Here is a 24,883-nt window from a genome sequence, read left to right as displayed (position 1 = left end):
TTAAGCTTGTTGTGAGGAGAAATGGTGACTGGAATATCTCCTAACTTGAAGCAGGCATGAAGTGACCATGATTGGTTGGTGTGTGATGTTTTGATCTGCAAAGATCCGTTTCTCTTCTCTTTTGCCGCAACCTACCCAAACTGATATTCAATAATTTCAATGAAAAACAATGGCTTCGTCAGAGCAAAAGAGCCACTGTCAGTGTGGGAACAAGCAAGAACATGGCAAACTGCACAGTTCCATTTCTCCTTGCCTGGCTCTTGTCTTGAGGCATGGTCAATATGGAAATGCCATACAATTGTAAACTTCTGCATAAAAATCACTGTTCCTGACTGATGAGATGGCTGTGTTGGTAGAGCCACCATTAAGTTTGGTGTGTTTCACTGTGGATCATCTGCCCAATGCCATGCATTTCAATAAGAGGCTCTCCCTGTGGGTGCCACCACACCAAGGCAAAGGCCTCGTGGCATAATAGCCGTTGCTTGGAGTCGCAGTACCCAAAAGTGGGCAGGTTACTACACCTCGGCTGACATGGGGAGATCACAGCTCTGATATCAGCAGTGCAGTCCCTGAATTGTCAGGGGGCTACCATCAAGAGTGTACATGACAACTGCACCACAACGGGCTGGCTTATGTGCAGGATTTTGGGTGCAGAGATAGATTCACTTGAATGGTAGGTGCAAAAGATGACAACGCACAGGGAGAGGTAAGTCACCACAATAAGACGTCCTTCCCCAAATGGTACACACTTCAATAAAATTTGCAAAGTGGAGGTCAAACTCAAAAAGGGCTATGAATTTAAAAAGCCAAAATATGTGACGGAAAAAGCATTAAAAAATGAAAAGAGCAAAAACCTTCCAAAGAACAAAGAACAGTCACAAGGTAAAAAACTTGACCCAATGAAAAAGACTCCTGTTAGTCATCTCTTACGATAGGCAAGGAAGGGCCGCTGGTTATTCCAGCCCCCCCCCCCCCTCCCTTTTTTATGCTACCCCTGAAAATGTGGTGACACCGTTTGCCATCAAGGGATGGTATTTAAAAAAAAAAAAAAAAAAAAAAAAAGCTGAGAGCTCGTCTCTGCGCGTGGATTGTGTTGCGGCACGCCTTAGTCCACCAGGGGACGGAGGCACATAGCAGTGAAGAAGAGGCACAAGGCACAGAACATTCTGTGGCAGTAAGGATAGCGTTTGTAAGGAATTGTACCTGGTCATCAATGCTAGGGTATTGGTGTTCATCAAAAGTGGTCAGTGAGGAGCAGAGCTGCCACTTGGTTTGACGCAAAGATGGGGCAGGTGTTAGCAAATGAATGACAACAGGGGAAATGGTCACTTGAGTGTATGTCAGAGAGAACGGACCACTCGAGATGACGAGCAAGCTGAACAGTACAGATCAAAATGTCCAAGTGGGAAAACGAGTGTGTGGAATTGGAAAGAAATGTGGGTGTACCTGTGTTCAGACAGATTAGATTGAGCTGGCTCAAAATGTCTACTAGGAGAGTGCCTCTCAGACAGTGATGTGGAGAGCCCCAAAGGAGATGGTGGGCACTGAAATCAACGAGCAATGAAAGAGAGCACAAAGCTGAGGAATCTGTTGCAAAAGTCTGTCCCGGTGACAGTAAGAGATAACAGTTAGTAGAAATTGGAAGGAGAGATGGTGAAACCATAAAGGAAAAGACACTGACAGCAACAGCTTGTGGTTGGGCATGCAACAAAATGGTGCGACTACAAACATCAACTCAAATGAGCAACACAGCTCCCCCATGAGTCCCTGCCTCAGGGGAAAGGTCAAAATGGATTGAAGTGAAGTGTCGGAGATGAAAGTGATCCTGAGGGCATAATTTTGTTTTCTGGAGGAAGGAAACAACTGGACAATACGATCGCAAGAGGAGCTGTAATTCAACCGTACTGGATCTCATGCCGCGATTGTTCCATTGGAAATGGTAGGCAGGAGATGGGTCAAATAAGGGGGCAGTCATCATGGTGGCTGCCAAGTATCAGGATTCACATGTGCACAATGATCAGGTTCAGAGGCTGGAGGATCCTAGTCCATTAGTTTGACAGAGGTGTTGGTATTTGCCGTCAGTTGCCCAGTGGAATAGAAGTTGGTGGTGTGTCTTAGGGAAACGGAGGTTGGTGGGGTGAGGGTATCACTTGGTGGCAATATTGAAGAGGAATGCCGAGGTGGAGAAGAGGAAGATCATTTGCCTTTTTTTTGACTGTTTAGAACCTTGGTGTTGGTCACGTGCAGACCCAGACATTGGCTGGCTACATGTGCGCAGATAGTCATTGCAGGAGTACTCCTTTTTAGATTTCCATTCTTCTGTTTGCGAGGCATGCGATTTTGCTGGTGCAGGCAAAGACTTGTTGGTATGTTGTGTGCACATGTAGTAGGGAAAGGTGACGATGTGACCTTGGAGATGTCAATTTCACAACTGAGGCCGTAAACTGGAAGTGACAAGTCTGCGTAGCCATATCCTTTGTAGGTCAGGGTGTAGCGAGAACAGAGTTGCCACACATTTCTCCAACTGAAATTCCCTGATGTTTCCCTGATTTCCAGACAAGTTTTATCATTTTTCCCTGACAAATTTTTAGATCTCAATGGTAAGAAAAGACATAAGTGACAAAAATATAAGAACTACTTCATTTCTCCCCTGTGTGAGCAAAAATCTTAAGTATTAACATCAAAAGCTTTTGTAATGAACTGTTTGTAGGTGGAGAAAGCAAGCCAAATGGTATGCGTGTTTCATTAAGACCACTGTGTTATTTCATTTCAATAAAATGAAACATACATGACAAAAATACATATTTCCTTTGAGTCACATGGCAGATTTAAAATACACATCAGAAGAATTTGCAGTTGCGAATAATGACTACCGTGAATGGAATGACAACAATGAAAATTTGTGCTGGACCAGGACTCTAACCCTGAATTCCCACTTATCATGAGCAGTTGCCTTACCATTTGGCTATCTGTGCATGACTCACGGCCAGACCCAAACTTCCATATGTCGTCAAATATATTTCTACGATCTGTACTCGCACATCCATTACGTGTACTCCCATACAGATCAGACGCGACTGCTCACAATAAGTGGGAAATCCGGGTTCGAGTCATGGTCCGGCACAAATTTTCATTGTCGTCATTCCATTCTACAGCTGACAGTAGTCATTATTTGAAATTACAAATTCATCTGATGTGTTTCATAGCGGCAGTGGTCGCCGCACTGTATCATCATCAGAATAACACAGGCACTGTCATACCAGATTTAAAATATCTTCACTGATTTCACAAAGAAGTGTATAAGGTGGTGATGAGTCATGTAAACCAACACTACAGGTGAGAGCCGATAAAATGTTAGTTCTATTCTGTTCGTTACTGTCGTTATTACACACAAAAAATGGTTCAAATGACTCTGAGCACTATGGGACTTAACTTCTGAGGTCATCAGTCCCCTAGAACTTAGAACTAGTTAAACCTAACTAACCTAAGGACATCACACACATCCATGCCCGAGGCAGGATTCGAACCTGCGACCGTAGCGGTCGCGCGGTTCCAGACTGTAGCGCCCAGAACCGCTCGGCCACCCCGGCCGGCTTATTATACACAGTGTGGTCTATTATTTTACAGGTACTGTTTGATTTTTCTTTCAAGTAATATACGAGTACATAGCATACAATCCACCAGCGACTGCCCCAATTTTCTTCTTCTTATTGTCCATACTTTCTAATATATACATTACTTTCAAAGTGCCAAAATGTACTAGAATAAATAAAATGTCTATAAAATGACACACTGTACAATGTACTTGCAGTGAGACAGTCACAATTCCTGAAATCCATCACCCGTGACCTCTGGCCTGCCGAGGAGCACCACGGTCCTGGGTCCATGGATAAACCACGAAAATCCACTGCATTATGCCACACAGACAAACAGCCTGCAGGTATATTGGTGAGACTAGATCCAAAGGACAGGGCTTGCACATTAAGGGGGGGGGGCGGAGGGGGGAGGGGGGGGGGAAGGATTGGCTTCAGATCGGCAGGCTAGATCAGTTAGACATACCTGCAGAAATGGCCTGTGGTTTTGGCCAATTGTGGAAGTGAGACCACAGTAATCAAACCATGCAACAGATAACTTGTGCAAATACTGTGAGAATCAGTACTAATGAGGATAGGTAGCAACTCACCATAAAGATGATTGCTGAGCCACAGACGGGCATGCAGAAAAGACAACCACACTCTCACAACTAAATTTTTGGCCATAACCTTGTCAGAAAATGAGTGCACACACGCATTCACACAATCACTCAGACACATCTAATGCACACATGACCACTGTATCCAGCTGCTACATCTACAGTCCCTGAGAATCAGATCCAAACAAACCCCTCCTCACTGCCTCTCGTAGACAGCTGCTAGGCTAGCAGCAAGAAATGGTGGCAGCACTGACAGCAGGCTGAGAGGAGTGGTAGAAAGAGAAGAAGCAGTAAGAACGAGGGAGTAGGGAAGCAGCACACAGCCAGAGATGATGCACAACATCTTACTAAACATACCATTTCATCCACTGACAAAGAAAAAAGATTTTTCCAGCATTTCTTTCAAATTTCCCTGATACTGTGTTTCCATGATTTCCCTGACATGTTTGAAATTCCCTGACATTCCCTGAGGTATGGGATACGTGGTATGGCAGTAATAGCTTCATAGCCAGCCTTCATTTTTGATGGAAGTATAGCACAGTCAAATGTGAGGAGTGAAGTATGGGCTGGCAGTAATCCTTTATCTATCCTTACATGACGTGGTGGACTGCAGTCACTCCCTGGTCAGTGAGAATAGGCTGTTATTTCAGCCTTGGTCAGACCATCAAGCAGCTGAATGTGTAAGCCATCACAGGAGGAATTCAGAGTGTGGTGGGCTTCTACTTTATCAGGCTAGCTGTGGAGAAGTGTTGCATTGAGCTGTTTCTGTGCTTGAAAAGCACTATCTGTCTCCAAAATCATGGTCATATTACATATTCAAGAACAGGACTTCACAGGACCAGCAATGGCATCTACACCCTTCTGAGAAACAAAAGGATTAATTGTCATGAAACACCATTTTCCTTGCATGACACCACGAGGTACACAAGACGCAGTCGGTAGAGGCACTGACTCTTTCATCTCAACCAGATTACGTTTTTAAGATAAGGAACTCATTGCAAAGAAATCCCCCATGATTGCCAGCATCTCCAATGGCGTGCTGCTTCCTGATGGGGGACCCCCAAGTAGGGGCTCACCCACCTCACATGACTGTCCACACCCCAGGTCACACCTCCCGGACTCCAGAGGGACCAATCAGAGCATAGAGGAAGGTACCAGCTCAGGCAATCAACCCTCCCTGGGGCTCGATTTTACCAAGGAGTATGTATGAGTACTACTTGTCAACCCAGGGCCAGGAATTACGTGTTACTCAGTCACCTCAGATGGCAACCCAGTTCTAAGCAAAGAAGGGAAGGCAGAAAGGTGGAAGGAGTATATAGAGGGTTTATACAAGGGCGATGTACTTGAGGACAATATTATGGAAATGGAAGAGGATGTAGATGAAGATGAAATGGGAGATAAGATACTGCGTAAAGAGTTTGACAGAGCACTGAAAGACCTGAGTCGAAACAAGGCCCCGGGAGTAGACAACATTCCATTAGAACTACTGATGGCCTTGGGAGAGCCAGTCATGACAAAACTCTACCATCTGGTGAGCAAGATGTATGAGACAGGCGAAATACCCTCAGACTTCAAGAAGAATATAATAATTCCAATACCAAAGAAAGCAGGTGTTGACAGATGTGAAAATTACCGAACTATCAGTTTAATAAGTCACAGCTGCAAAATACTAACGCGAATTCTTTACAGACGAATGGAAAAACTGGTAGAAGCGGACCTCGGGGAAGATCAGTTTGGATTCCGTAGAAATGTTGGAACACGTGAGGCAATACTAACCTTACAACTTATCTTAGAAGAAAGATTAAGAAAAGGCAAACCTACGTTTCTAGCATTTGTAGACTTAGAGAAAGCTTTTGACAACGTTAACTGGAATACTCTCTTTCAAATTCTGAAGGTGGCAGGGGTAAAATACAGGGAGCGAAAGGCTATTTACAATTTGTACAGAAACCAGATGGCAGTTATAAGAGTCGAGGGGCATGAAAGGGAAGCAGTGGTTGGGAAAGGAGTGAGACAGGGTTGTAGCCTCTCCCCGATGTTATTCAATCTGTATATTGAGCAAGCAGTAAAGGAAACAAAAGAAAAATTCGGAGTAGGTATTAAAATTCATGGAGAAGAAGTAAAAACTTTGAGGTTCGCCGATGACATTGTAATTCTGTCAGAGACAGCAAAGGACTTGGAAGAGCAGTTGAACGGAATGGACAGTGTCTTGAAAGGAGGATATAAGATGAACATCAACAAAAGCAAAACGAGGATAATGGAATGTAGTCAAATTAAATCGGGTGATGCTGAGGGGATTAGATTAGGAAATGAGACACTTAAAGTAGTAAAGGAGTTTTGCTATTTAGGGAGTAAAATAACTGATGATGGTCGAAGTAGAGAGGATATAAAATGTAGACTGGCAATGGCAAGGAAATCGTTTCTGAAGAAGAGAAATTTGTTAACATCGAGTATAGATTTAAGTGTCAGGAAGTCGTTTCTGAAAGTATTTGTATGGAGTGTAGCCATGTATGGAAGTGAAACATGGACGATAACCAGTTTGGACAAGAAGAGAATAGAAGCTTTCGAAATGTGGTGCTACAGAAGAATGCTGAAGATAAGGTGGGTAGATCACGTAACTAATGAGGAGGTATTCAGTAGGATTGGGGAGAAGAGAAGTTTGTGGCACAACTTGACTAGAAGAAGGGATCGGTTGGTAGGACATGTTTTGAGGCATCAAGGGATCACAAATTTAGCATTGGAGGGCAGCGCGGAGGGTAAAAATCGTAGAGGGAGACCAAGAGATCAATACACTAAGCAGATTCAGAAGGATGTAGGTTGCAGTAGGTACTAGGAGATGAAGAAGCTTGCACTGGATAGAGTAGCATGGAGAGCTGCATCAAACCAGTCTCAGGACTGAAGACCACAACAACAGTCACCTTTCACTCATCAAACATGTGGGCCAGCATTCAGTAACACACAAGGAAGGAGGAAGAAGAAAAGGGGGTGGGGGGTGGGAAGGGAGACATTAAACACCAAAGTGGAGGAAGGGTAAGAAAAGGAACACAGGGAAAGAAAGTGGGTGGACAGGATGAATCCATATGCAGTTTCACCAAAAACTTTGGTTTCCTGAAGAAGGCATATGCCTCAGTCCCCGAGGGTTGGTTGGTTTTGGGGTTTGATGGGGGCTTAAACATCGAGGTCACCAGTCCCCAGTTCCAGACAGACATACTTGTAAAAGGTTGGTTGGTTGGTTTGGGGGATTTAAGGGACCAGACTGCGACAGTCATCGGTCCCTTTTTCCAAAAAATTAAAACCACCCAAAGAGAATAAAAACGAACAGCAGGAAAGACGTCAGACGACACAGGACAAGAAATATTCCTACAGAGATCAGACAAAACAAATTAAAATCACACAGAGTGTGACGGTGGTTGGCCGACCATAGAGATAAAAAGGAAAAGCCAACCACCGAGAACACATTAAAAACTCAGCGTAAAATCGTAGGCCAATGGCCAGAATCAACACAAAAGAACAGAACAAACACTCAGAGTAAACGATAAAAACCCCCTGCCCGAATAAAACGTAAAACTAAGCCAGCCATAACAGGGTCATCAGATAAAAGGGCAGGGAGCGTATCAGGCAGCGCAAATGTCTGCCTGACCACAGCTAAAAGGGGGCAGGCCAACAAAATGTGGGCCACTGTCAAAGCCGCCCCGCAGCGACATTGAGGAGGGTCCTCCCGGCGTAGTAAATAACTGTGTGTCAGCCGGGAGTGGCCAATGCGGAGCCGACAAAGGATGACTGAGTCCCTGCGGTCGGCTTGCATGGATGACCGCCACACAGTCGTCGTCTCCTTAATGGCACGGAGTTTATTGGGCGTGATCCGATCGCGCCATTCAGCGTCCCAAAGCGCAAAAACTTTTCGGCGGAGGACTGCCCGTAAATCAGTCTCTGGGAGGCCAACATCCAGAGATGGTTTACTCGTGGCCTCTTTCGCCAGGCGGTCAACATGTTCATTGCCCGGGATACCGACATGACCGGGGGTCCACACAAAGACCACAGAGCGGCCGCAACGGGCAAGAGTATGCAGGGACTCTTGGATAGCCATCACCAGACGAGAACGAGGGAAACACTGGTCGAGAGCTCGTAAACCGCTCAGGGAATCGCTACAGATAACGAAGGACTCACCTGAGCAGGAGCGGATATACTCTAGGGCACGAAAGATGGCGACCAGTTCAGCAGTGTAAACGCTGCAGCTATCCTGCAAGGAACGTTGTTCGGAATGGTCCCCTAGAGTGAGCCCATACCCGACACGACCAGCAACCATCGAACCGTCAATGTAAACAATGCCAGAGCCCTGATACGTGGCCAGGATGGAATAAAAGCGGCGGCGGAAGGTCTCTGGAGGGACTGAGTCCTTCGGGCCCTGTGCCAAGTCGAGCCGAAGGCAAGGGCGAGGAACACACCATGGGGGTGTATGCAAAGTGGCCTGGAAAGGAGGTGGAACAGTGAAAACCCGAAGCCCGGAGAGAAGCTCTTGGACGCGGACCGCGATCGTACAACCTTACCGGGGCCGACGGATACTTGTAAAAAGCCTATACAGGAAAAGCGTAACCTCTGCACACAGAGGGAGGGAACACCAAGGGGTGCAGAACTAAAATGAACACTGCAGTAACACAAAATAGAGGACACTTAAAAGGAGCAGGGCAAATAGTTGACTAGAGTAAAACAGACTACAGTGGTTGATGGATCAGGTAAAAGGTCAACCTCTCAACTACAAATGAAGAACCTCCAGCTGGAAAGCATTGATAGAGGTACCAACACAACGTGTTACCATAAAATACACTATTTTGGTATCCACGTCACAAGTAAAAGTCGCTGGAGTGGGTATAGCCTGAGAAATAATGCGAGAGCACCCACACTAGAGTGAGTGATAAAACCCAGCTGCATGGATAAAACGTAAAACTGAGTCAGCTATAGAGGCATCGTCACCTAGAATTAAAGGAAGTGCAGCTGGTAAATTAAAGGACTGCCGCAAGGGGGCTAAAAGGGGGCAGTCCATCAGAAGATGGACCACTGTCAGCCCTGAATCACAGCGACACTTGGGCGGATTCTCACGACGAAGGAGATAGCTGTGGGTCAACCGCGTATGTCCAATTCGGACATGGCAGAGAACAACTGAGTCCCTACGCGTGCCCCTCAAGGATGAGTTCCATATGGCCGTGGACGACTTGACCATGCGGAGCTTATTTGGCGTGTTCAAGACGGACCATTCAGAGCTCCAGACATCACAGGCCTTGGGATGTAGGGCTGACCAGAGGTCTCTTTCCACGAGACCAAACTCCAGGGGTGGCGAAGTGGTGGCCTGCTTGGCCAACCGATCAACATGTTCATTTCCTGGAATGCCGATGTGGCCCGGGGTCCACACAAACATCACTGAACGACCACACTCGGCGAGAGCAAAAACAGCATCTTGAATACCGCGCACACTGGTCGAGTGCTTGCAATCCACTCAGGGAGTCACTGCATATGACAAATGACTCCCCAGGGCAGGAGGAAAGGTGAGCGAGTGCACGATAAAGAGCAATCAGCACTGCAGTGAAAACACTGCTCCCACAAGGCAGGGAATTCTGCTCAACATAGTCACTGTGGATTAAAGCAAACCCAGTGCGTCCATCGGCCACAGAACCATCAGTGTTGACTACTCCAGCATCGCGAAACATGGCAAGAAGAGCCAGGAATTGTTGACGAAGACTGGCAGGTTCAACAGAGGACTTGGAGACGCAGGACAAATCCAAGCAAAGCCGCAAGCGAGGGAGGGACCAAGGAGGGGTAGAAGAAGAGGGTCAGAAGGATGGAGGAAGGGGAAAGGACTCAAGTGATGAGAGAAGGGAACGAACAAGCACCGTAATCGGGAGACCCGACTTAGGCCGCCGTCGTGGGGAGGGCAGTGCAGAAGATGGAAAAAGGAGCCTGCGGTTTGGGCGGTCGGGCGTGGCATGGACGATGTATGACACAAGCAGCTGTTGGCGGCGGAATCGTAGGGGAGGGTTTTCAGCTTCTACAAAAAGGCTAGTCACCAGACTAGTGCGGAGGGCACCTGTTGCCAGTCTGATGCCACAATGGAGAATCGGATTGAGGATATGCGACGTTGAAGGTGCTGCTGAGTCTTACACCACGCTCCGTAGTCGAGACGGGACTGGACTAAGGCCTTATAGAGCTGTAGGAGGGTTGTTCGTGCAGCCCCCCAAACGGTGTGGCTGAGGCAGAAAGGATGTTGAGGTCCCGCCAGCACCATTGTTTAAGCTCATGAGGATGAGGTGTCCAAGTGAGCTAAGCATCAAACAGCATGCCAAGGAAGCGATGCGTCTCCTCAATACGAAGGAGTTCATTGGCAAGGTAGAGCTCTGGACGGAGGTGGACCGTTCGACGACGACAGAAATGCATCACTCGAGTCTTAGAAGCTGAGAACTGAAAACCATGGTTGGATGCCCAAAAATGTGCCTTACGGATAGCTCCCTGCAGCCGCCGTTCAGTGACACTGATGCTTGGCGAACTGTAATAAAGACAAAAGTCATCGGCATATAGAGAAGAACAGACTGATGAGCCCACTGCAGCCGCAAGACCATTAATCGCCACCAAAAAGAGGGGAACACTGAGAACCGAGCCCTGCGGGACACCGTTCTCCTGAATATGAGCAGAGATAAAATATGTGCCAACTCAAACCCGAAAGGAGCGATTGGAGAGGAAATTCTGTAGGAAAATTGGAAGTGGACCCCGTAAGCCCCATTCGTGCAGCGTAGCAAGGATATGATGGCACCAGGTGGTATCGTACGCCTTCCGAAGGTCAACGAAAACAGTAACTAGATGTTCTCGCCGAGTAAAAGCTGTACGAATAGCCGACTCTAGTGAGACTAAATTGTCGATCGCTGAGTGGCCCTGGTGGAAGCCCCCCTGTTGCTGGGCTAGGAGGCCCCGAGCTTCGAGGATCCACATGAGCCGCTGACTCACCATCCGTTCCAGGAGTTTGCACATAATGTTGGTAAGGCTGATAGGGAAATAGCTATCAACCACCAGCGGATCTGCACCAGGTTTCAGCACCGGGATGGTAACGCTATCCTGCCAACAAGTTGGGAAAACGCCCTCTGTCCAGATGCGGTTAAACATGGCGAGTAATTCACCCTGAAAGTTCGCCGAGAGATGGCAAAGAAACTGGTTGTGAATTTGGTCTGGACTTGGAGAGGTATCGGGGCAAGCTGTAAGGGCACTTTGGAACTCCCATTCACTAAATGGGGCGTTGCATCGTTCCCAATGGTGCGTGCGAAACAACAACTGCGTACGCTCAGCCTGCTCTTTAATGGCACGGAATTCTGCGCTGTAGCCTGCTGTCGCGGAAATACGAGCGAAGTACTCTGCCAGATGTTTGGCGATGGCGATTGGCTCAGTTTAAAGCGTACTCCGAAAAGAGAGGCAAGGGACAGATGCATGAGGGCGAAAGCCGAAAATGCGCCGAACCCGCAACAACACCTGAAATGGGGAGGTGCGAGAACCTATGGTGGTAACATATCGTTCCCGGCAGTCCTGTTTGCTCCGCCAGATTAACCGCCGAGCCTGGGCCCGCAGCCGTTCAAAGGCAACCAGATTCTCTAGGGAAGGATGACGCTGGTGTCGTTGCAGGGCTCGCCGGCAGTCCCGGAGATCTTCTGCAATCTCTGGTGTCCACCAAGGAACTGACTTACTCCTTAGGGTACTTGAAGAGCAGGGGACAGTTGCCTCAGCAGCAGAAACAATGGCCATAGTGACCTCGTCCACTGCCAAATCAATGTCACCAGGAAGCGGAGCAATGGCCATAGTAGCTGAGGTGTAGGCTGCCCAATCAGCTCCACGAAGAGACCATCGTGGCAGCTGGTAAGGGGGTTGGGATTGAAGAAGAGAAACCAGGATAGGAAAGTGGTCGCTACCACAGAGGTCGTCGTGGACCCTCCAACTGAGGTATGGAAGAAGACCTGGGCTACTAAGAGAGACGTCAATGGCCAAGTATGTGCCATGAGTCAAGCTAAAATATGTGGGAGCACCAGTGTTAAGGAGGCAAATGTCCTGCTGTGCCAAGAGAGCCTCAACGTTCCTACCCTGGCCCGAGATCTGGGCCTCACCCCTTAAAGGGTGGTGGGCATTAAAGTCCCCCAAAAGGAGAAATGGCAGGGGGATCTGGGCAAACAGGGCAGCTGGGTCAGCAAAAGGAACAACTGCATCTGAGGGAAGGTAGAGGGAACAGATGGTAAGCTCAATTCCTGCCCGGATTCTAACAGCCACAGCCTCAAGAGCCGTATGAAGTGGCACTGGGGCACTAGGAACAGTGGCAAGAACATAAACACAGACACCGCCAGACACCCAGTCGTATTCTACGCGGTTCTTATAGTAACCCCGGTAGCCACAGAGGGAAGGGGTCCGCCGAACAGGAAACCGGGTTTCCTGTATGGCAAGACAAGTGGCAGGGAAGCGGCACAAAAGCTGCTTCAACTCAGTAAGGTAGTGGAAAAAACCACGGCAATTCCATTGAAGGATAATGGTATCCGACTGTGAAGACATGAAAGAACCTGGGGGGGGGGGGGGGGATAGGTTATGCCTTAGAAGTGCTTACCACCACCAATTGCGAAGTAGCCTGATCAACTTCCATAGGAGCTGCGGGTCGAGCAATATCTAGCTCCTGAGGGGACACTAGATGCTCCACATCATCTTCAGGTGCAGTGGTGAACTCCTTTTCTGTCTCTATGTCCTTCTCCTTTTGCTTTTTCTTCTTTTTGGTAGGGTCTCGTTTGTCGTTCTGTTTATCAGGCTGGGTGGGCTTTTCCGACGAAGTATCATGGACCGAGGAAGACCTGGAAGCCCTACGGCCCTCAGGTGGTGGCTTTTTCAGCCACTGGCTAACCACAACCGTGGAAGGGAGGGCAACAAACGATCCCTTCCGCGCGAGGGGAGCCGGAGGAGGTGGGCACTTCTCCAGCGCAGAGGTGGGGACTGAAGTCCCCAAAGAAGCAGGGGTTGTTACTCCCGATGTTGAGAACAGGAGAGCAACGGAAGAGGGTGTTCCCCCAACTACCTGGGGGGCAGGAATAGACGGCTGGGCTGGAGGGCCCACAAAAAGCGGCTGAACTTGGAGGCTCGTCGCCAGGGACGGCGACATTGAAGCTGCTGCAGCAAACGTCGATGAAATGCACACAGGGTGAAGTCAGTCGTACTTGTGTTTAGCCTCTGTGTAAGTGAGCCTGTCCAAGGTCTTATACTCCATAATCTTCCATTCTTTTTGATAAACCGTGCAGTCTGAAGAGCAAGGTGAATGTTTCTGCCAGCAGTTGACACAAAAAGTGGGCGGCGAACATGGGACGTTGGGGTGGGAGGCACGTCTACAATCCTGACAAGTAGGGTTGGCTTCACATCTTGATGACATATGCCCAAATCTCCAGCACTTAAAGCAGCGCATGGGAGGAGGGATGTAAGGCTTAACATCACATCGATATATCATCACCCTGACCTTCTCGGGCACCTTGACCAAGATGTAGACGCTGGTGGCAACCCTACTATCTTTAGGTCCCCTGAAGACACGTCGTACAAGGTGGGCACCGCAGCGTTCCAGATTTGCACGAAGCTCGGTGTCAGACTGCAACAACAGGTCACGATGAAAAATGAGTCCCTGAACCATATTGAGGCTCTTATGAGGCGTAATGGATACTGCAACATCACCGAGCTTGTCACAAGCAAGCAATGCCCGTGACTGTGCTGGGGATGCTGTCTGTATGACTACTACTTCAGACCTCATTTTAGACAGGCCATCAACTTCTCCGAACTTGTCCTCTAAATTTTCCACAAAAAACTGAGGCTTTGTGGTCAGAAATAAGTCCATATCTATTCTGCTGCAAACCAGAAATCGGGGAGAATACGTCTCACCCGATAATTTAGAGTGCCGTTCCTCCCCTGGTGTGGACAAGGAAGGGAACAATTGGGGGTCATACTGTAAAGTATTGAACTTTCCTTTCTTAGAGACTCGTGCTTGTGCACTATTCGTATTTCATTTCATGGTGGTCCCATGAGCAGCCAGGGGAAGGAATGTCCACCCAGACAGAGTCCCGCTTGCCTGGGTAAGCCTAATACAACGGGGAGGAGGGGGGGGGGGCAGGTTCCCCAGAGGTCGCCCGCTAGCAACTGTTCTACCTCAACAGCCATGCAATACACCTTGAGATTGAGGTTTTTTTAATAGAGGTTTATACCATCCTCACGACCCAGGCAGTTAAGCCAAGATCCCCGGGCTCTGTAACATACAACGTTCCACTGTAGCGCCTTACGGTGGTCGTTGAAGCACGCTCAGAGCTTACGGTATTGAGGACTGGTGGTGCATCCCAGTCCCCAGCTCAGGGATCCCGGAGTCGCCAAGCCTATATCCAGCAATGAAATGCTGAGCCCCCTGAGGGGAGTCCCCAAGGGAGAGGAAAGAATAGCACGAGGATAGACATGCAGTATGGAAATGGAAGTAGCACTACAAAGGCTGGAGCCCCATGGTAGCCAAGCACGTACTCACCAAAGAGTGGTGAGCCCCCTGAGTGAGAGGGAGGGGGGACTGTGTGTGTGGAGGAGACCGGGATACACCAGAAGGTTTCAGAATGATAATATGATGGTAAGACAGATTTCATAATCAGATTTTAAATTTTAAGACGTTTATAGGGGCAGATGTCAACTCTGACCACAATTTATTGGTTATGAAATGTAGGTTAAAAATACAGAAATTGTAAAAAGGTACAAAATAAAAGAGATTGGACCTGGACAAATTGAAAGAGCAAGAGGTTTTCGAGAGTTTCAGAGGGAGCATTTGGCGGTAATGAGTACAGTAGATGAGTGGATAGCTTTGAGAGATAATATAGTGAAGGCAGCAGAGGATCAAACAGGTAAAAAGAGAAGGCTGAGTAGAAATTCTTGAATTACACAGAATATATTGAATTTAATTGATGAAAGAAGAAAATAAAAAATGCAGCTAAGGAAGCTGGCAAATGGGAATACAAACTTCTTAAAAATGAGATTGATTGGAACTGCAAAATTGCCAAGCAGGAACGGCTAGAGAAGAAATGTAAGGATTTAGCAATACTTCACTAAGGGAAAGACAGACACTGGCTAGAGGAAAATTAAAGAGGCTTTCGGAGAAAAGAGAAGCAGCTTTATGAATATGAAGAGTTTAGAGGGAAAACCAGTCCTAAGGAAAGAAGGGAAAGCTGAATGGTGGAAGTTGTATACAGAGGGTCTATATCAGGGAGATGAACTTGGAGGCTGTATTATAGAAATGGAAGAGGACGTAGATGAAGATGTGATTCTATGAGAACTACCGATAGCCTTGTGAGAGCTGATCATGACAAAACTCTTGCATCTGGTGTACAAGATGCACAAAATACCCCCACACTTCAAGAAGAATGTAATAATTTTAATTATAAAGAAAGCAGTTGCTGACAGTTGTGAAAATTGCTGAACCATCAGTTTAGCAAGTCATGGGTGCAAAATACTACCACGAATTATTTACGGAGGACTGGAAAAACTGACTGAAGCCGAATTCAGGGAGTGTCAGTCTGAATTCTAGAGATATGTAGGAATACACAAAGCAATATTGACCTTACAACTTATCTGAGAAGATAGGTTAATTTGCTTAACCTATAGAAACTTATGTTTGTAACATTTGTAGACTTGGAGCAGGCCTTTGACAATGTTGACTGGATTACTTTGAAATTCTGAAGGTATCATGGGTAAAACACGTGGAGTTAAAGGCTATTTACAACTTGTACAGAAACCAGATGGTAGTTATAAGAGTTGAGAGGCATGAAAGAGAGGCAGTGGTTGAGAAAGCAGTGAGAGAGGGTTGTAGCTTATCCCTGATGTTATTCAATCTGTATATTGAGCAAGCAGTAAGGAAACAAAAGAAAAATTTGGAGTACTACTAAAGTTCAGGGAGAACAAATACAAAACTATGCAATTTGCCGATGACATTGTAATTTTGTCAGAGGCAACAAAGGACTTGGAAGAGCAGTTGAACAGAATGGGCAGTGTGTGAAAGTAGGCTATAAGGTGAACATTAACAAAAGCAAAACAAGGATAATGTAAAACTGCAAGAATTAAATTATTCAGTTTAATTGTCAAGTATGTGAAGTGTTACTTTGATTATGGGGAACTGTGGACACGTCAACTGATGTCGATAGTGCCTATCACTACTTTTCCCAGTCTTTCAATATATTTATCTGTCCTGTCTTTTGGCCTTTCTTAATGCAAGTTGGTTTAGTATTTTTGTACTGGTGATTTCATATTCAGCTCAACTTATGTTTTTGATCTTTTCATACCACTTAGTTTGATCTCTCTCTCTCTCTCTCTCTCTCTCCCCCCCCCTCCCCCCCTCCCCTTTTGGAATTAGTGTTTTTTTCCTTATTCATGCAATCATTCTATTTTAAAATGGTTCAATCTTAATGTGATTGTTGAGGTTATGTTAGATTTTAGTCTGTCCCTGCCCAAAACCCCAACCTTCCAGAAGTAATCCTGTTACCTTCAATACTTACTATTAACAATTTGTAGAATTATTTTAGCTTAACAACTGGCTTTTATTGGTTTGCTCTAAAGCCGTTTTACTGTCCATCATTCCCTTCTTTCTCATATGAAATAGGCACCAATACATATAATCAAAACATTTGAAGTAGTTAGTGTTCCTGGTGTCCCATAAGTTACATAGTATTTACACCTGTGGTATTTTATTGTATTACTAGTTCTTGATGCTAAATTGCTTGACAGCAATGACTATGTTGTCAGTGGAAACATTTAAGGTCACCAGTATTTAGAAAAGATTTCAAAGGCTTGTTATGCTCTTCGGATGTTAAGCCAAGTTGCAAACGTACAACAGTCATTCAGGCATTTTATGCATACTTCCATTCATTTCTCAGGTATGGGCTTATCTCCTGCGGAAACTTAGCCGCCGCCACCATAAAAAATTTTTAGGATGCAGAAAAGAGCAGTCTGAGCTATCTGCAACCTAAAGAAACTGGAAACATGTAGACCACATCTCATACAGCTGAAAATAATGAGGCTGCCAAGCCTTTACATATGTGAGTGTATCCTTTTTGGAAATGATTATCTTTTCAACTGTACAGGACATTTACAGCAAAATAAGCATATCCACAGCCACAACCACAACATAAGAAACATCAGTAATACCCATATGTCTCAGTGTAAAACGTTAGTGCATGAGGAAAGTTGTTCACAGATGACTGTTAACTTAGTCGAAGGCTTACTGAGTGAGTTAAAGCTGCAACAACATAAATTTATATTTAAATATAACATTCAGTCATTTCTGATGAAGCAGTATTTTTATCAGTAAAAGAATTTTTATTTTAATTATAAAAAGCAGCATGTGAACTGAATATGTAATTATGGCCAAATTTAAATAGGCCCTAGTGTACTTTTTGATACCTGTAATTTATGATTGTTATTTATGAACTGAATATCTATCAATCTCTATCTTCTTCCTCAAATTTGACTTATCCTATATTCAATACCGTAAGTATGTGATGTATCAAATGGACCAAACAAATGAAATGAAATCATATTTGTGTTACACAAATGCTATGTCTTCAGTGTTGCATCTTTCGACTCTGCCATTGGTCAAAGTTGACGGGTGGTACTGAATGCGTTGGTTTACTGGAAAAAATTTGATACCTTGGGAAACTTTACAGGACTGAAGACACAATTTGTCAACAGTCGTGTTTCTGTCACAGGTCTTTAAAACTTTCATTGCCTGGAATACACAATTTAGAATAATATGGCTATTGATGAACTCAAGTTAAAGGGTGATTCTGAAAGGACTTATACCATTGTCACTTGTATGTAAGCCCAGTTAACAATAACTGTTTGAATTAAAGCACTAAAGATGTAGGCTGTTTGTTATGGAGCATATTTTCACAAATTTCGCTGTTAAGGATGGGTTATCTGTTTGTTAACATTTTAATTACCATACTGCCAGTCAGACTTTTGCGTGGAAACATGGATCACCCGAAAGTCCTATGACAGAGACTATAATCATTTACAGAATATAACAGGTTACTTACACCGTAACATATGGCCAATTACATAAAACGAGATGAGATTGGGTCATTCCATATCAATTGAACTAGTGTTCAATAACTCCTACAGGCTCCTCGTAGAATGTAGTTTACATCTACCAACACTTGATGGTTGCCGGAAAGCTACTAAATTAACTAATTTATGACACTAAGCTGCCCATCTACAGAAATTTTCTTTAAGTGTAACTGATGTTAGGTATGAAGTTAAAGGTTAACTGTGAGCTGTGTCTATGCTATTATTAACACTTACAGTCGGTCTTTCATTAGGGTCGTGGAAATAGATCTTGATTACTATTTCAAACTCTCCCCAACCAGTTTCTGTAACTTCATAGGGTGGTTTGAGAACAACTCGATTCGGCTCCGCGTAGCTATCGTGGAGTTTAAAATGTACTTTTTTTACGTAAGTTGACATATCTTCGTTATTATACGGTTTGACGTAAACTGTCCACTGATGTGTATGGCCATCTTCTTCTCGCTTTTTGCCAAAATAGCGCGCGATATTGCCGTATATAACTGGTTTTACGATAGTTACTCCCTGTCGAAAGAAAATTTAAATATAATAGGATGAAAACACTATTTAAACGTACTCTTCATTGCACACAAACTTTACTACCTTCACCCTGCCACTGGATTCCGTGTTCAATTCAGAAGGGCCTGCCATTCCCACTTGGGCTGTCATTCATGCTACAGTTAACGCAACTTAAAATCAAGTCAAATGTCACAGCAATACTCAACCCGAAAAAAAAACAAACACTTTTATTCTAATGTAAACAACATTTAAAATGAAGTACGGGCAAAGGTTGTATTTGACGAGCATAAACACTGTGTAGTCAAAGATCATTTAATCACTTTAACAGATGCACCCTAAAATGTTTTCAGCAATAATAAATCAAAGTTTCTCATGAAAGTCCATACAATCACGCCACTTTATTTCAAATTACGTTATAATGTGAAGTCCATGATTTAACTTTATGTTGACCATGAAGTGTGAAATACATCAAATTATGCAGACTAAATAAACATGGCCGTCCATGAGACGGCACGTGGTAGTTTGCGAGGGAATTAGTTCAAATTTAATTTGAAGTGTAGTTTGGGAACGGTGACCTGTTGAAGCATGTCTTAGTGTATAGTAATTAGATAATGGATTTATTTATGACGTTACTTGTTATTGTACTCGGATTTGCAGTTGTAGGTACCGGCATCTTTTTATACATTAAAGTACGGTAAGTTGAAACTTTTCATCAGAAATGATTGCCAGTTTCCGTCGAGTAGAAATGTAGAGATACTGATTAAGACCCACATTGTACTTACGCTAGTATGAGCATTATTGCAGTTGCAATGAATATGTGTCTGATTGTAGACCCAGATTTTCATCATTGGTCAACTGTTGGTTTTGTGATACAAATACGAAAGTACCATACGAGAAACGAAATGAATGGACGTGCCCATTTTGCGAACAATACAACGGCTTTTCTTCTGTGAGTGCTATTTCACCTTAACTCTATTTCATACAGTTGTTGATACTCTCAGGTTTCTGTATTCATATTTATTATTTCTGTTGCCTCACATTTAGGACGGAGACTACAACAAACCTATTCCTGCACAACATGATTTCCATATGAACCGTCTAGTTCCGGCCACAAACACACACAATTATAAGAAATTGGTGGCCAGTAAATTTTGTCGAAGTTGCACAATAAACCAACAGTTAAAGATACAGCGGTTGGCGTCATTTGTTCCTATAGATGAAGATAACTTTGACGAAGAGATCGAACAGTACAGGTAATCAAAATATACAAGTTGTTAAGTGTTCCTGGTGTCCCATAAGTTGAATAGTATTTACATGTGTGGGATTTTATTGTATTAATAGTTTTCAGTGCTGAAAAACATGTAGTTGCGTGACAGTGCTGTCTATTTTATATGAGAAAGACTTCACAGTCAACCAGTAAAAACTTGTCATAAACTTTAGTAGTAGCCTATAGCCTATGGAAAGTTGGTTAATACTTAAGTGTGTTTGGATTCAGGAATATAGACAAAACTCTAGAATATGCCCATGGAGGGTCTTGCATGAGGTACCAACCCATGATCAGCTGCACACATCTAGTAAATTTTTTAGGTAGGCTGACAAATCGCAACTTGTTTGTGTTGGTGAATATTGAACCCAGTGATACCACTCGTCTGCTTTGCCTTGTCATCAGCATTGTGGTCATAAACCCAATTTTGATGAATTTTGTACAGTGTGTACCTACGAAACCTGTATGTACAGTGTGCAACTTTCAGCTCTATCTGTAACTTGTAGGCACCACAGCTGAGTTCACAAGGGCCATTTTATTTGAAACTGGAAGTTAGCTACTTGCTCCATAGATGAAATTCGCGATGAACCTTGATGTGGAATGTGCCAACAGAAAAAAGTAGAATAACTATTTGGCTTTTTGCTGGCCATTTACATTTTTGCCTTAAAGTTACTGTCGCAACTGATGAATTCTCCTGTGCTGTAGGAGGAGTTGTTGAGGAAAAACATTCAGTGTGCATTCAAAAATATTTCTACTCTCTGTCGGACACTTTGCATTTGTTATCAATGACTTTTGTAGTTGCATATGTCAGTTCTGTCCGTGTCATTGTTACATTTATTAAAGGACAATGGAGATCGTTTTTTGTTTTAGTGTTATAGTTGTGAATATCTGTTACTGTCAAACTAGGGTGCACTGTTGATGACAAATTTCATAAATGAATAACTGTAGCTTTCTTTGAGTCTGTGGTTTAATGTTCACAGTTGCTTAAAGAGACACCTGTACATGTACATGTGTGAACCCCACATATAATTATAATTAATTTCATTTGTGCAATGAATAATTTTGTCTATTGATGGGTTACCTCAGAATAGGCCTGTTACCCCATAGGACATCAATGAATGAAAATAAAAAGTATATTAATTTACTGAGAGCCATATCTCCAAATTTGGCAGTTATTCTTGCTGCAAAAGTAGTCGAACCTAAATGTTTTAGTAGGCCTAAAATACAGTTTTTCATCAAGCAACACATCTAAGGATGTACAGTTTTCTTACCCTCTATTATTTCTTGTTGGTGTACTAGGTTAATATGTGGTGGAATATTTTTTCTAGACCATTTAACTGTATAAACAGCACATTTTTGGTGAATCACCCCACCTCACCGCGACTTTAAAGCCTCTCCATTTGTGCAAAACTGTTGAGCAGCTTCCACAAAAGCATCGCTTACTATTTTCAAACAGTGTAAAGTCCCAGTTGCAATATCAACAACATTACAAAAAGGACAGGTTGCTACTTACTGTGAGTATGGCACAGTGAGTTGCAGACAGGCACAATAAAAAGACTTGCATATTTGATCTTTCAGCCAAAGCCACTTTTAGAAAGTAAAACACACACACACAAACTGGTATTTCTGCCCAGAATGCATTTTGGTGCACACTCTCTCTCTCTCTCTCTCTCTCTCTCTCTCTCTCTCTCTCTCTCTCGTGTGTGTGTGTGTGTGTGTGTGTGTGTGTGTGTGTGTGTCCTTTCTGAAGAAAGCTTTGGCTGAAAACTCAAATGCTTAACTGTCTTTTTCATTGTGGCTGCCTTCAACTCGGAGGCATCTCTACGGTGAGTAGCAATCTATCCTTTCTATAATATTGTTCAATTACCATTTCATATGTAGAACTTTCTTTGCCTGGATTTATAGTAATGCTTGTATCATCTAATTCTGTCTCATGATTAAAATAATGGGAGATCATTAAAAAAAGCAAGGAGGACACCGAGCCATTGACCAAACACTGTGTGACTCCCATTTTAATTTATCCTCATGCAGATGATGTGGCATTCTTTTTTACAATGTTAGGGTAAATTTATGGTTTCAGTTTCTTAAATAAGACGTAAACTAGACATTTGCTGAACTGCGTATTCCATAAAAGCTTAACTTTTCTAGTAGAATATTATGAGTGACACAACCAGGTGCTTTTAATAAGTCACAGAAGATCCCAGTTGGCGATATTTATCATTTAAGGATTGTACTGTGTGTCGCCCACTCCTTCATGGAAAATTTTTGTTGTAGTGGCATTGATCTGCAATGTAGCCTGATGCCTAGGTTAGGTTGGAAGATAATTTGATATGACTGCGAAATAAAGGTTGTGTAAAAATATGATTTGTAGCAAACATTGTATACATTAGTGCCACATTTAACATTCTTTTTGTTATAAAAACTAAGACTGCGAGGTAAATTTAGAAAACGCATATTGGATAATGGAAAAATCAGAGTATTTTGATGCCTGCCAGCGTGCCAATGAAGGTGGTGCCTGCACCCTTTTGACCACATAGTGAGATCCGTGAGTGGCAGTGATGAGTTGACAGCTACGGTGCAGTGAAGATAGTGCGCAGCACTGCGGTCTCTTGTAGCTTATGCAGCATCTTGCGACCCTGTAACCTGGGACTTGGCCACACACTGTAAGGAGCCACTGGCACTGAAGACTATAAAGTTACTTAGTGTGGTGGATTCAGCCTCTCGTCGTGGAACTCCTTCAGTGAGTGATAGCCTGTGGTTACTATATGCCTGCACTGCTGTGGATTGGTGGGCGGCTGTATTGCCTGGGATCTGTTTGCTGCCCTCGAGGACAGAAATTGAGAACTGCTGGAGTGGGCCAGAGGCAGCCTACCAGCAGAATAGTACAAAGTCCAGTGAGGAGGACTTGGCAATACCTGCAGGTGCAGTGGTGGAAGTCTGGACTTAACAACGGATGTGTGATCTCCCATGACGCTTGTTTGTCCGATTTGGCACTCTTGTCCCTGTAGGTGCTACTGGATTTCCGATGCCTGTGCTCAAGTTAATGATTATTTATACCCACTTGTGGTGCCATCACATTGTTGCGAGTGGTGCGGATTGCAACAAATCCGTGGCCTGGGGGTGTGAAAATGACTTGAATTCCTCTGCTCAAGTTCCATGTTACTGCTCTGTTGTGTTATTGCCATGTTTGGCCTAATCCATCGTGTGTGTTATATAAACAGCCCCAATGCTGCACTCAACATGCCAGTACGTTAATGCTCATTGGTTGTATTACAGTACTGTGGCTGAACTGCTAGAGTCTGAGGTAATGCCCAAAAAAATTGTTGTGGCATTACAACATGTATTCCACTGTATTGTGCACACACAGTTTCAGTGTGAGCCTGCAAGGGATGAATGACTGTATATATGTGTCAGTATGATCTCTGATTTCTCTTATCCTGTCTTCACAATCCTTAAGCGAGATTTAAGTTGATAGCAATAGAATATTTCTGTACTCTGTTGCAGATGACAGTTCTTTAAACTTCCTCAGTGGTGTTTCACAAAACAAACATGTTTCTTATAGGGATTTTCATTTGAGTTCATGAAGCATTTCTGTAATGCACATGTTGATCAGAGCTACCAGTACCAGATCTAGCAGCATGCCTCTGAATTGCTTTAACGCCTTCCTTTAATCCAAGCTAGAGGGATTCCAAGCACTCTAACAGTACTCAAGAAGGGATTGCATAAATGTTCAGTACGCAGTCTCCTTTATAGATGAGCTACGCTTTCGTAGAATTCACCCGTAAAAGAAGGTAGCCATTTGCCTACCTTCCATACATGCTGATTCTATTTCATGTCACTTAGCAGCATTCGTGTGTAACAAAATTTTGAAACTATTAACTTCAGGGCTGTTTTTATTTGGTAAGCAACAAATAGTTTCTTCAAAAGTGCTCAGTAGCAGTGACTTGTGTTTATGATCTTTTTTTCCCATTGACCTGAATGGAAAGTTCTTTTTTGCCTGAATAAATTTGTATAAAATCTTGAACTACAAAATACGCTGCAACACTGGAAATTTTTTCTTCAACTTCATTATTGCCATTGCTTGTGAAACGCCCCCCCCCTCCCCACGCAGGGGGCTCACCGCTCTTTGGTGAGTACGTGCTTGGCGACCACGGGACCCCAGCCATTGCAGCACCGCTTCTCTATCTGTGCTGCTTGTCTCCTCTTCTCCTGTCCTTTTCCCCTCACTTTGGGAGATCCTTTGTGCCTTCATGGGCTTTTGAAGCTCATTTGCGTTGGTTTGCTTGTAGGAATATTGTCTCTTGTACTGCCCTTTCCCTGCGCTGCCCTTTCCCTGCGCTGCCCTCTTTTTCCTCTGCTGCGGCGTTTGAGGCCATCCTTTCTTTCTTCCTTTCCTTCTTATCTTTTCTTCTCCTCCCTGTATGTACCTGACGGCTACCCATGCATTTGACGCGTAGTAGGAGACGGTAACAGGTAATTCCCAGTCCCAGATTGGCATGTACGGCCCTGGTACAGGCCAGGCCCAGGGAAAGGTGATTGCCTGAGCTATTATCTTCCCCCTCTGCCGATCAATCCCTCTGTCTGTCATTTGGGAGGTATGACCTAAGGTGAAAGCAATCACCTAAGGTGGGGGGCTCCCCTTTGGAGGGCCTCTGTTGGAAGGAGGGCGCAATCAGAGACGCTGGCAATCGTGGGGACTTCTTCCCAATGACTGATTTTCCTTCTCTTTCTCAGTGTTTCCCGCAAAAAAAGTGGAATGAGGCTCCTGCCTCAATGTCTCTTCCTGT

General features: G+C 44.4%; 2 protein-coding genes across 2 annotated transcripts in view; one reads left to right on the top strand and one right to left on the bottom strand.

Annotated features, from left to right (window-relative positions):
- LOC126252000 (YEATS domain-containing protein 4) overlaps positions 1–19,120 on the bottom strand; it is an 85,958-nt gene extending 66,838 nt beyond the window's left edge. The window contains exons 1-2 of the mRNA XM_049952783.1: positions 18,917–19,120; positions 18,554–18,838 (exon numbers count right to left, since the gene is read on the bottom strand). Coding sequence (XP_049808740.1) covers positions 18,554–18,838; positions 18,917–18,982 — 351 coding nt within the window. The 5' untranslated portion in view covers positions 18,983–19,120. The remainder of the gene's footprint in view (positions 1–18,553; positions 18,839–18,916) is intronic.
- A 179-nt stretch (positions 19,121–19,299) lies between these two features.
- Positions 19,300–24,883, top strand: part of LOC126252613 (uncharacterized) — a 49,516-nt gene continuing 43,932 nt past the window's right edge. The window contains exons 1-3 of the mRNA XM_049953515.1: positions 19,300–19,526; positions 19,664–19,781; positions 19,877–20,085. Coding sequence (XP_049809472.1) covers positions 19,444–19,526; positions 19,664–19,781; positions 19,877–20,085 — 410 coding nt within the window. The 5' untranslated portion in view covers positions 19,300–19,443. The remainder of the gene's footprint in view (positions 19,527–19,663; positions 19,782–19,876; positions 20,086–24,883) is intronic.

This window comes from Schistocerca nitens, chromosome 4 (genome assembly GCF_023898315.1).
Source record: "Schistocerca nitens isolate TAMUIC-IGC-003100 chromosome 4, iqSchNite1.1, whole genome shotgun sequence".
Taxonomy (NCBI): domain Eukaryota; kingdom Metazoa; phylum Arthropoda; class Insecta; order Orthoptera; family Acrididae; genus Schistocerca; species Schistocerca nitens.
Note: the sequence above shows the minus strand (reverse complement) of the source record. Positions and strands in the feature narration are given on the sequence as shown.